Source organism: Seriola dumerili, unplaced genomic scaffold, assembly GCF_002260705.1.
Source record: "Seriola dumerili isolate Sdu_G_001 unplaced genomic scaffold, Sdu_1.0 BDQW01000050.1, whole genome shotgun sequence".
In the NCBI taxonomy this organism is placed as follows: Eukaryota; Metazoa; Chordata; class Actinopteri; order Carangiformes; family Carangidae; genus Seriola; species Seriola dumerili.
This window is the reverse complement of record NW_019174305.1, coordinates 1,781,493-1,794,473: the sequence shown is the minus strand read 5'-3', so window position 1 is coordinate 1,794,473 and position 12,981 is coordinate 1,781,493. Positions and strand designations below refer to the sequence as shown.

The window sequence follows — 12,981 nt, the reverse complement described above, 5'->3', positions numbered from 1 at the left end:
AAACCTTTTCGTGATGTGACGCTAGTCAGCTAAATTGACCATATATGGAATGACGTATGTACGTCAATAGGGAAACAATCCTACGCTGGGACGTCTACAACGTCAGGCTGCTACTGTAAACTTCTGTGCTGACCAGAAAGATCACTAACAACAGTGCGGTTGCGCTAACGAGAATCACTGTGATAAATAAGGATTCCTAAGAAGTGGCGGTTTTAAATACACATAACCTCAAAAAGAAACAACACCAGATATTTCTTAGTTTCATAATTTCGTTTACTTAAATATACTGTACAAGTAAAAAAAGACAGGCTCATCAGGCTCAACCTGACAAACACAAATAACTTACATAAGAAGCATCACAATCAAAAAAACAAAATGTAAACAGGCAAACCCGAGACGACACTTTTAAAAACTTATTCAAAAATGCCCTAAGTGTTTTAGTCTTGTATGATTTCTGTGTGGAGGCTACTTTTCTTTCAGCCAAAGAAACCATGATGATCCAGTTCTCGCATACTATGTATAAAGACATTGTTCATTGTGTTGTCAGTGCAGTCATTGTCCAGTGTTTCTAAAAGTGCAATGTTACTTCAATAAGACTTCACTTTGGGCGCTAACATGAGCTGGCAGCCACTGCTCACATGTGTCATGACTTTCTGTTTGAGTTGGGCCACCTGCTCCCGCAGTAGAGAAGCCGTGTTTGACAGTCCGGCGTTGTCTGTTTTCAACACCTTCACTTTGTCCTCAAGACGAGCGATGCGCTCCAGCTTGCGCCTCCGACACTTTGAGGCTGCGAGCCGGTTCCTCAGCCGCTTGCGCTCCGCTTTGATCCGCTCCTGGTTCTCCAAGTCGATGGGGGACATTGGCGGAGAGCCGTTGTCGCTGCTTTGCATGTCGGGAACTGTCTGAGGCTCCTCTTTCAACCCGCCGAAGCGCTGCGAGTGGATGCCAGCACTGGCCAGGGAGTGCTGGAAATGGTGAGATCCGTGCGCAACGGCCTGAGGATGCTGGTGGTACTGGTGGTGGGGCAGGTAGCTGATAGTGGTGGATGGGTAGCTGGCTGCAGAGGACAGGCTGGGGTTATTGGTGCAGCTGCCCAGTGTGGTGTACTCGAGCGGTTCTGGCTGCATGGAGGAGCCGAACACAGAGGCTGGAGCCGAACAGCCAACGCCACCGGTGCCGATGGACACGTTTGGAGGAGCCATCTGGTTCATCTTGTGTAGATCGTCCAGTGCTTTTACAAAACCTTCAGCAAAGCCCTCCTGCTCCTCTGTGATCCCGCGGTTGTACAGGTACTGGGCAGGTGTCGGCGTTGTAGTGATGACTCCGTTGCTGTTCTGGATGATCAGTCGCTCCAGTTCAGGAGAGGCGAGCTTCAGGGAGCCCACGTCCGCCGTCCCCGTTGAATAGAAATCACTGTCGGCGCGCAGGTGCTGTGACTTGAAGTTTGAGTTCCGATATGATTCGGAGAAGTTCAAGTTCATATTCTGCTTTAGCAGCTTGTAGTCTGGCAGAGCTGCGCCTGGATGGCCATAAGCAGAGAGAAACGAGTCGTCATAAAAAGGCTGTTCCATTATTGTGGACATATTTCAAATCAGACAGTCAAATACAAGAGTGCGCTGCAAAGATGCTGCTCGGACACCGAGGCTTCAGTGTCCCAACTGATTCAATCTCCAGCACAAAGTCCCGCTGTATTATTTTACTGAAGATCAAAGTTATCAAAAACAGAGCAAAACTTCCAAAATAGTGGAACTGTACTGTACCAAGTCGTCGATTTGTACCTTTAGTTGGATTCAAAGCGGAGTCCAGTGACTAATTCAGATGTTTTCAATCCACTCGTGTGTAGGAGAGTCTTTTCTGCTCTCAATCAGACTTCCACTTCTGTTTCCTCTTTACTGACAGCCGGCCGGCGCGTTCCGCTCTATTTATATAATCCGGCGCGAAGCGCTCCAACCAACCTGCTGATTGGTTGTTTGTGTCCCCGCCTCCGGGATGTCAGATGGAGTAGATGACGTTGTTGCCAGGAACAGGGACTGTAAACAAGACGAAGCCTATTCGGCGTGGGGGAAACTCAACCCAGGTAAACACGCAAAAGACCTCGTGCGCATCCACACTCCTTATTATTTATTAACAAGTCAGTTTAAATGTTTCCCACAGCGCACAGTCATTCAAGGCTCTATTGGGCTATTCCAGTCAAAATGGGACACCTACAACACTCCTGCGACCACTCTGTCTGTTTCCCTCAGCAACAATCCCAGCGGCCAGGATATATAGTCTACTCCGGTGCTGAGTCATGCGATCCAAACTGATATCGACCAGTCCATATTTGGGTATCCTGGCGCACCAGTTCCTCCCTGACAGGAGCGGGAAGCCAATCCCATCCTGGCGCGCTTCCAGTTCTCCGGGATGTGGGAGGCGGAGGAGGAGCACTGCTGCGCTCCTTCACCCTGCAGGCAGGGAGAGGATGGGTAGGTGGTGTTAACTGTTGGGCGTGATGTCCTCAAAAATGCAGGGAGCATAATGGCTGTCTGGCAAGAAAGGACATATGCTCAGTCTATCAGACAGAGGAATGTATCCATGTGATAAAGAAAAGTAAAGATAACACACAGACAAGCCTAATACTCAATGGTGGAAGGTGGTAACACTCAGCAAACTTACTCACCAACTTCTGCTTTAGTACTTTTAATTTGTCACGTAGGAGTTACATGGTTGTATCATTAGAGTAATAATAAAAAAGTTGTACTAGCTCATTTCTAACTGGGTCTTACTCTTAGCCAGTGGTTTGGGTTTATTATGTGTACTGAACTGAACACGTTACTATAGAAATTACAGGAGCGTAAACAAATGACAGAGCCTCAAAGGTATTTGAGGGTGAAGACATGACCCCTGAGCTGAACACCTGTTTGATAGAAAGACGTCTTTGTCTTCTGTGTTTGGTAATGACCTCTGAATCACTTCCCAGAGGGCAGTGCACCCATACACATTAGGATCTTCCAATTTGACTTTCCGACGTCCTCCTTACCTATCCTCAGAACAAACAAGTTCTCACACATATCAGCTGTAATATTAAGCACATAGTAACAATTTAAGCTATCCCAGACTATTAAAGTTAATGGTAATATCACAAAGTTGCACTGTGAGTAAAACAATCTAAATGTAACTTCAGTATCTCTGGTGTTTTTCAATGTTAGGCTCCTGTCAGACTGTGCATTTTCATTTCATACTGGATTTGAATTACAGGTTAAAATCCTCTTTTGAAATTGTGCATGGGGGTTTCCCTCATAGAATAAGACCACGTTGACCTTTGAATCTTTGCCATTATCTTCACACCAACCACACATCTTGATGAAATGATATTGAAATGATATCTACTGGGCCTCACCAGAGCTGCTGCATTTTAGGAAATTTATTTAGAATATCTGTTGCAACATCAAGTTGTATCCTGAGTGCTTCCTCATTTTGTGGGAGTCAAAAGTTGCAGAGTTTTGGCCAGCTGTCACGCAGCGGTCAGTGGTCAGCTTGGGCCAAGCTCCTCCCACTAAAACAGTGGTCCGATGCGCCAGTTACATCTCCTGTCAGTGAGAAAAAATCTAAGGGGGAAACAGAGAAACAGAAGTAGTTTCAGGGAAACAGAGTGAAGTATCACTCAGTGGTCAGTTCCAGTTTCAGAGTGACCTAATCCACTTACTAAAGGTCACTAGAGTCACTGCTTTGAGATATCACAAAACTGTGACCTCTTATCGCATCTGGTTCAATACTGATGAACATTCACTTCTAATTAGACTATAAATAAATGGTTCTTAGGATGACAATTCTTAGGACTATTAATTTCATTTACATATTATTGGTTTTTTGAAGTGTTGATCCATAAGAAGATATATTTGTGGTTTTAAGAACCAAAAACCATCTCAATGTAGTTTAACATCTCCTCTCTCAGGCTTTTCTCTGGAGCTCTAGTAACAACGGGTCAGTATTTGGCTGACTGTTTTCTGAGTGATCAAATAAAAATATAGCAGATTTCAGGCCTGGTGTACTCCTGGGAGTGGTAACTGCTTTGTTGTGACATCACAAAGTTACAGAAATCCTGACAGCTCGTTTTGAGGCTCAGTTTCTGAATAAAGGCTGTGTGCATTTCTTTGTGGACTGAGCACTTTGATACTTTCACAGTATTAATATAGAACCTAGACCTGCTTTATAATCAAAGAAGACATGGAAATTTACCTTTATACAATATGGGACCTTTAGATTTGCATGTGCAAGAAATTCTGCTATGGAATATTTACATGTGACTTTTCTGTTTGAGACCCTTAATATGCTCTGAACAATTTCTTGCTCATGTGCACATGATTACATGTGGCAATGCACAGAAATTCTTAGAGGCGCAGCTCAAACACCTCATACATGCAATTTTTTCAGCTTTTTTGAGTGCTGGTGTGATTGAGGTTGACAGAAAGGGTGACAGAGAACAAGCGCAACAGCAGAAATATGAAAAAAACAAAACATGAACGCAACAGTGGTGCATATAGGTGTTCTTCATTGGTTATTAGCACCTCACTGGGTTACGTGATGACTGCTGGCTGTGCCTGGGAGAGATACCGAGGGCATGTGAAGTGAACTGTAGCGGGGTAGAAGCCCGCAATAGCATAGATGAGAGGAATTAATTGAATCTGACACATTGTATTGTACAAATGTGTCATTTAGAGGAAAGTCTATATGTCAAGTACACACCTATACTTGTTCAGTTATGAATCATACTTCCAAAATATGTTTTTTTGTTGTTTTTTTTACTGAGAATTCATTCAACTATCTGGAAGTGGCCAGGACTGCTGACAGAGCTGATTTAACCACATTGTGAAAAAGTCATAAAGTATCTAAGCTGGGATGAGTTTACAGAACATTAGAGCTAGCCAATAAAATTAGTGATTTGGATTCACAAAATGAGGGTTGTCTTTTTATCACTAGAGGACGTGTGATGCTTCAAATTCATTTAGCTTGCATGAATATTTACTTATCAGAAAAAAAATCCTGTTTGGTATCATCCTCTCTGACCATGCTCTGTAATTACTTCTCTGACTTCAAATACAAAACTTTTGTCAGAAAAGGACAAAACGGAAGAATGCCTGAAAGCTGCTGATGTTCATTTGGCCTTCATCATGACTTTAACTCCCTCCTTTCCTTCTCGCCTCCCATCGCAACCTCTGCAGCTTATTCAGGCACTAAAACACTGGCCAGCTTTATCAAATGAACCAGAAGTAACATTTCTCTTGCATCTTTGGCAAGGTCTTCCACGCTGGAAGCTTGGTGACCTGGAAGTGGCCTGTAGGTGTGGTGAGTCAGGTAGGGGTGTTCATCAGGGCAAAAAGCTGGCTGTCCCTGCGAGGAGAGGACAGCTCACCCCCTCACACAGCACATTAAGTCAGAAGACTGTTAGTCCTTAGAGAGTGTGTGAGCCACTTAAATTAATGCTAACAAGCAGCCCTTGTCAATTTCTCTTTCACCCCCTCCTCCTCTCTATGAACTAAACCCTCTCCCTGCACCAAAAGCCTTTTCCTTTTGTCTTCTTCCCCTTCATCGTTATTTGGCTGCCCGTGGGAAATTGAACCATCTTGTGCATGTAATCGCTTTAATGAAGGCATGTTTAATCAGCATATTCTTTCGTCTGTAGCTTCCAGATAGTGCCAAGGAGCCTTGTAGCGATGAGAGACCTTTAGCACAAGACAAGATGATTGCTGAGGCCAAATGAGTGTGGCAGGGAAAGACAGTCAGACCCAGCTGTCCCCTCGGGCAGACGTAACGCATATGGAGCTGTCCTTCCCACTTCCCCTCCATCTACACGGATGCTTAAACTCCCTGTCACTCTGCCAGTCTATAAAAAAAAGGCAAACAGCAGGAAGTGGGGTTGGGGGTGGGGGGTGGGGGGAGGGTTTAATTAGGTCTAATCTGATTTCACATGCCCATTTGGTTTATTAATTGAGCTGGCTCATTGTTGCCTTTTTTGTTGGAAAGAGACAAAAATGTGAACTTCATTATGAGTGGGGGGTGAAACTGAGCGTGATGGTGTTAACTGTGGGGTTAGGAGTTGTGTTGATATATTTTGGTCAACCCTGTTGCAGACAGTGGTGTCCTTTGTCCGATTCTGATCAAATCCCCCCAGTATCAGTTTTATTGTATCTGTGTACATTTATGCAACAAAGGTCTGCAGCTACACTATAGTGGCTCTCTGAGGCTGCAATTAGGCTTTGAGCCAAATGCTTATGCAAGCATGGCAACATCCTCATAATGCTACAATCCTGATGTTAGGCAGGTGTAATGTTTACTATGTTCACTATCTTCATATTTCATGAATTTCTATCTATCTATCTATCTATCTATCTATCTATCTATCTATCTATCTATCTATCTATCTATCTTAGTTTAGTGTTAGCATGCTAACATTTACTAATTAGCACTAATGCAGCTGAGGCCAATGGGAAATCTTCCGACTTTCAAGTGTTTGAAAAACTGAAACTTTGGCCTGATGGTTGTGTTAGATGAAAAGTCAAGGGATCACCAGTCATTGCAGTTTATCCTGAGGGGAACATGAATGTGTGTGCCAAATTTCATGACCATCCACCCAGTAGATATTTGAGTCAGAACCAAAGTTCTGTACTGACTGAAAGACCAACATGGTCATCACTGAATTCCCCCAATATCAGTTTTATTGTATCTGTGTACATTTATGTGTACTTATACAGAAGTCAATATAGAAAAGAGCTGATAAAAAGGGAAGAATCTTACTTTTTATGACTCTTGTAGGAGAAGTGCCTGAAGTGGATATGAACTACAATAAAAAAAACCATAAATGCACCCAGACAGGTCAGAGACAGGTGTCAAATAAGCATAATAGTAAAATGACAGAGGTGAGTAATAAGCAAAACACGCCCTTTTCTGCAAACGCACCCAAACAAGACACATCATACATTTGCTGTGAAACTATGAGGGCTGATATACTGTAAGTGACTAAAAGGTTGCTCACAGTGTTGTGACATCATTCAACCTTATAGAGCAGAAGTCCATATCATTATGATTACAATAAAATACATGGAGCATGGTACATTCTGTATTTGTTTTAACCCTAAATAAGCCACATGCAGACACACAGATGACAACTGGATTCAGATTTGTTCTAAACTGGGGGGTCAGGGAGGAGAGGTGGGATGTGTTTCAGAAGTTTGATTCCTCTGTCTGACACTGGCCAAGAGTTCCTCTTTGTGTAAATAGGAGAAGTGAGTGTGAGGTGGCAGGAGGCCAGGGTGTGGAGGATTTGGGTACACCGCATTTTCATTTCCTCAGTAAGTTGCGGTAATGGGCCGACTGCGGTGATGGTGTGGCAACAGTAGCGTTGAAAAGGTTCACGTCAGGAATCATGCTAACGGCTGCACCAGATCTGCAGATGTCCAGGACTGATAGCTCTTTATACAGGATGTATTAAAATTAGATGTTAAATAGGAGTTTTATATCACACCACTGCTGCCTTGATTAACCTTTATAAATCAAACAGCGCTTGCTGAGTGTTGTCTGTGTTTTCTAATATCTAATTTTATCATCATATTCTACATCATTATGAAACAAATGAAATCTTTATGTCTGCTAATATGCTATTACACAACTGTCAACAAAAGTGTGTCAAAGAAAACAACAAGTTGCGAATTCAAGGCAGGACGTGTGCCAGATTGCTTCTTGGCTGGGAGCAGTAATTCCCTGGAGCCACTGTTGGTTATCTGTTAAACGCATGGTGACAACAAGACACCAGGCTTTATGCTAAGCTAAGATAACCATCACTTGGCTCCGACTTTGTATGTACTGTACAGACATGAGAGTGGTATCAATCTTCTCATCTTAACTCTCAGCAAAGAAGCAAATAAGTGTTTTTTTTTTTTAATGTTGAACTGTTCCTTTAACATTGGAAATTGTCTTTCCATCAAATATTTGTACACAGCCCTCGTGGTAAAATTTGTGCTTAATGCATTCTTCTCCCTGTGTGCATTTGTGACAAGGTACAGTTTGTTGTTGCATATCTACAATGCATGTTATGTTTTGTTTTTTTTTCAGTATTTCCTTTTTGGATCATTCAGTGTTCATGTTTCTAAGGATGGGTTAAGTGTATGGTCGTTTTTTGGGCCTCGTGTAAATATCTCACCCTGCCGTTTGGCATGTCTGTAACATCACTCGGCTAAAGTCATTGCTCCCACGAAAATAAAGAGGTGGTGAAAATATGTATTGACCTGTGAGAAAGATGGCTCATTCACATGGCAGGGCAGATGGTAACATTAATCACAGTAGCGGGTAAAAGACTTGGCTTATTTACTCTCGGCATGTAGAATGAGTAGCTGTAGTATTGGTTTGAGGTTAGTGCCTCACTTCAGCCTACACAATTTCCCAGCAGGAAATTTAAATGAGAGATGATAGCTATGTTTATCTTTCAGTGCAAAGACAGTGTCGCTTATGGTAGATAGTTACTGATATAACATGATGTTTCTGGGCATATCTGGTTGCTGTAGTAGAGGTTTGAAATCCAAACAACACACACAGGAAACTGATTTCCAAGAACTTTTCTTTCTCTATCTAATTTATCTACAGCCTCTCCGTCTCTACATGTGTTCAGATGCATTTCTATAAATATCAATAGTCTACTCATATAGAACATTAATTGATGTGCCTTGTCTGTTTGAATCTGTCACATCTGCAACTGAGAGCATGCATTATGAGAAATGTTTACCAAAGAGACACTACGTAGATACAGGGAAAGGACAGTGTGTCTAATCATGTGGTTACTGGCGAGATCAATGGTGCGAGTTGGGCTGAAACTGTGTAGGCGCCCAAAAGCGCATTCTGATGCTCTCACTGCTGCTGATGATCATTGAGACTCAGCACTTCTAGACTTCATTGCTTCCTGTAAATAAAGAGATGTGAACAGAAGTGGATGCCATGATACGGCAGCCTGAGAATACTTAATTATCATGAAAGTCTAGGTCCCGCAAAACTGCTGTAACAATGAACAAAAGAGTGTGGAGCACTTGTTGATTTATGTAGATAGGTTAGGTTTCATTATTGAACCTCTGTGTTTGTCCCATGCAACAGAGAAGTCAGTTTCCAACCCATTGATTCATTAGAACAGCGAGTACATCTCACTGTATTCCACAGAGTGATGTACATTTTGATAATGTGGCAGAGTGATGATGCCCACGCTGTCCCGGTTTACTGGTTTCATTGTTTTCAGACAGATTTGATCATACTTTAAAAGCTTCAAACATCCAGTAAATGTGTACAACTTTTTTTATAGGCCTTAATACAATCTCATCACAATGTATCAGTCCTATAATATTCAGCACACAGCTCAACACTAACATAATATTAATCCCATAATCAAATTGTCTACACTGAGAGGGATTACAGTCATAATACATGCTAACTTAATCTCCTAATTAGTCATTCAAGCCCCTAAAACTTTCATCTGAATTCAGCAGTCACTCACTCATTATTTACTGCCAGTTTCACAGCAATGTGGAGATGACACCAGCAAGCAATAAGCCCACTTCTATTTTACTTACCAGAAGTGGTTCACCAGAATGGGTTTTCACACATACTCAGTTCTATGTGCACGCACACACACACAGACACACACACACACACGCTCACACACAGACAGGAACTTTCCTGTCAAAGGATAGTTGTTCTCTTACCAAGAAAGCCGAGAGAGAGAGAGTACAAAGGCGGTCAAAGGCAATTGCTTTTTTGATCTACATGCATTGAATGCCTCCACTAAATGCTATAATAGGATCGTCGATAATTGGTACCAACTTGTACATGAATATCAAACTGTGAGGAGAGGCGTTTCAGCCCTTGAATTAGCAGATATTACTGCCTGTCTGCTCCGTCATTTACTGTATCTGCTGTTTTCAAGTCCTTTTACTGACATGTGGGTATGTGTGTGATAATTAGGAGTGAGCCTTTTATCTGAAGGCTCTATGATGTAAGAAGAATTTCCTGATAAATTAGTACTCTCATATTCCAGCCTACGGACTTTTCAGTGCAACACATATGTAAAGGTAGCCTGCATGGGTGGTTGTGTTGGTCTGCCACATATTTAGCATCATCATCATCACACAACAAAGGGGGAGATATGTTAAAGATATGACAACTTATAAATTACACACATTAGCAAGCCATTTCAGCCCAAAACATTACACACCATGTCTCATCAAAACAACAAACCACAGATGCTTGTTGTAAACATGAGACTCATTTGTGTCACCTGTACATTCACATTCTCTGTTCAGTCCCCCAGCAACATGACACATATGTGTACACTCAAATACACACACACAAGGGGCATTTTGTTTTTGCATGTCTTCAGTTTTATGTAGATTCAACAGTGTTTACTCCTGTGAGGGGTGACTTTAAAAAAATCACACAGTAAAAGATCTTTTACCTTGACTTCTATTGACTCTTGATGAAAGTATAACTGAGCTAATGATTTAGCTCTCACAGCTCTATTTGTAAGTTTTCTCTGCTGCAGAATGTGATTTCTTGCTGGGAGCGCGTGGTAGTGATTGACGCTTGACAAGAGCTTCCACCATTGTTGCGTTTGCAAAACGAGAGGTTATAATTCGACTTCTGAGCAGCGCTACGTCTTCCGGACAGATTGGAGGTTAAAGTGAGTCGCTATCAGAGAGCGCGGACTGGTTGGCATGCTAACTTCGTTAGAAGAAAAGACGTGATAGAGACAGAAGTTAACATTGGTGTTGCTTTCCACTACTGGAGACAGCTCTTGGCGAGTAAAGGAGTTTGATGCTGAACTCGCAACATTTCTTCTAGACCTGTAAGTAAACAGCTGTGAATGCCAACGTTGGCTATATAGCAATAGCAAAATTTACAAATAGCTCCTTTAAAGTTGGTCTGGAAGTATATGATTTGTTTGAATTGAGAATATATTACTTTTAAAAGAAAAATTAACTCAATCCTTCTCAAGCAAATAAAAAGCTAATTCGTGAGCAATCAAATGCATAATTTCTCAGTTTAACACAGGGGTTATGCTGCTACAGACTAAATTGGTCTGGTATGACCAGTAGCTTATGGTGGCTAATGTTTGTAAACTTCAGCTGTGTAAGTTTGGTGACTTGATTATCTTCTCTACGTATTTTATTGTTAAACTATAGTTTAGTATTTTACATTATCCCAAAATTGTCACTTTGTGGCCGGGCCAGTGCACATGTTACATGATACTTCATCAAGTGTTAAAAAATACAGCAAAGATTTTGATCAAAAGTTTCCTTCAAAGTATTATCCAGTTAACAGAATTTAAGGGCTAAATTGTCAATTCATGTATGCTTTATTCACACCTGTTTTTAAATTTGTGTCCGAATTATTTTACTCACTGTCCTCATCTGCTTTTTATCACATAATTTTTGTGAGTCCCACCCCTCATATTTACTCCCCTTGCATTCCCATGAGAGCAAAGGGGAAAGAGAGACGCAGCAGGGGGGAAATCGCAGAGTCATTTGTAGTCATAACTTCTACAAAAAATATCCCCTGTGCACAAACACTGAAATCCAGAAGTGGTGAACACTTCATTTTTAACATTTCCAGAAGCGATGAACCACATATGCTCGTCTCATGTATTCATCAGGACATTTGGTTTCATTTCAGGACTGTGCAGATTGATCACATACACACCGAAGCCATTACTGATGAGTTACTTGAAAAGCCTCCTCATCGTCCACAGCAATCTGTCAGGTAGTGGTAGAGACAGGCGTGACTGGGAGCGGTCTACTGACACTTTCATCAGTATGCATTGGAGTGAAACCACTAATATATAGAGACTGAGAGAGAAAGCTTTTAGTCAGACAACCACAGCCAACTCAATTCTGTCTGGCAGTGAAACGGTTAAACTGCACTTTTGCTTTTTTCTGCCTCCCAGCTGTCTGGTATTACTGGTGGAGTCTTGTGCCCAGAAATGAGGTGGAGGGTATTATCACTCAATCAGATGGGTATGATAGTAACCATCAGGCAATGTGTAAAAAAGATCTTTTCTTGGCTAAAAGTTTTTCTCTGGAAAACTGCATCCTTTTGTTCCTTGTAGCTCTTCCTCTCTATCCGTACATCTATCCGCCTGTTTGTCTGCCTCTAGTTCTCTTCCCGTGTACATGCATTATGTGTGCTTTGCTGAGCATGCTGTTTGACCTTGGGGTGTTTTTTTATGCAGACATGCTTGGCACAAGCAGTGTATTTAAAATTCTGCCCAGGGGCAACACTTGACCCTTGTTTACAATGCGGGAACACATAGGTGCATGCATGATAACGATGAGACAAAGTCGTCTTGTCGTGCAGTTGCTTGATCAAAGCAAATACACATACAAGTGTGCACATGCAGGCACTATTGTTCTGCAGACACATGGCTAATTGACCTCTTGCTAAATCCTGATGTTCTTTGGTTCTATCATGGAAAGCAAGTTGGAAATTCATAGTAATTTTTTAAACAGAAAGTCTTTACTTTAAGAAAAATTTAGAGTAGTTTAGGGTAGTAGTAGGTTTTGCATTTCTAACTGATGACTCTCAGTTTTGTTGGCTGCAGCTAGTTAGCAGATATCAGCAGTAGCTAGCAAGTGAATTGACGCTAATTTCATGAATAGGTTGAAAGCTTCATCTCAAGATGACTTTTTATTGTTTCCAGCTGACTTCTTTTAAAATCGGTTAAAGGAAGTTAAATAAATTGATGTCTCATGTCACTCTCAGTCTCTGATGTCTGTGTAGGTTAAAATTAGCAGGATTGTTCATGTATTGAAGGCTAGAGCTCATTAGCCCTAGCATTATAGTACAGTATCAAAAGTTAATTAAAATAGTATTTATGCTAGCATAACCTTGGATGCATGAAATTATTATTAATAATAATAATAATAATATCTGGCATCATTCTCTTGGTTAAGGAGTGTGCCAGGGATTGCT

The 12,981-nt window shown here is 41.6% G+C and overlaps 1 protein-coding gene across 1 annotated transcript; it reads right to left on the bottom strand.

The window, feature by feature from the left end:
- Positions 1-257: 257 nt before the first annotated feature.
- Positions 258-2,225, bottom strand: LOC111217919 (transcription factor jun-B-like). Its single transcript, XM_022739953.1, has one exon. The coding sequence runs from the start codon at positions 1,581-1,583 to the stop codon at positions 588-590; it is 996 nt and encodes a 331-aa protein (XP_022595674.1). The 5' UTR covers positions 1,584-2,225; the 3' UTR covers positions 258-587.
- Positions 2,226-12,981: the final 10,756 nt, after the last annotated feature.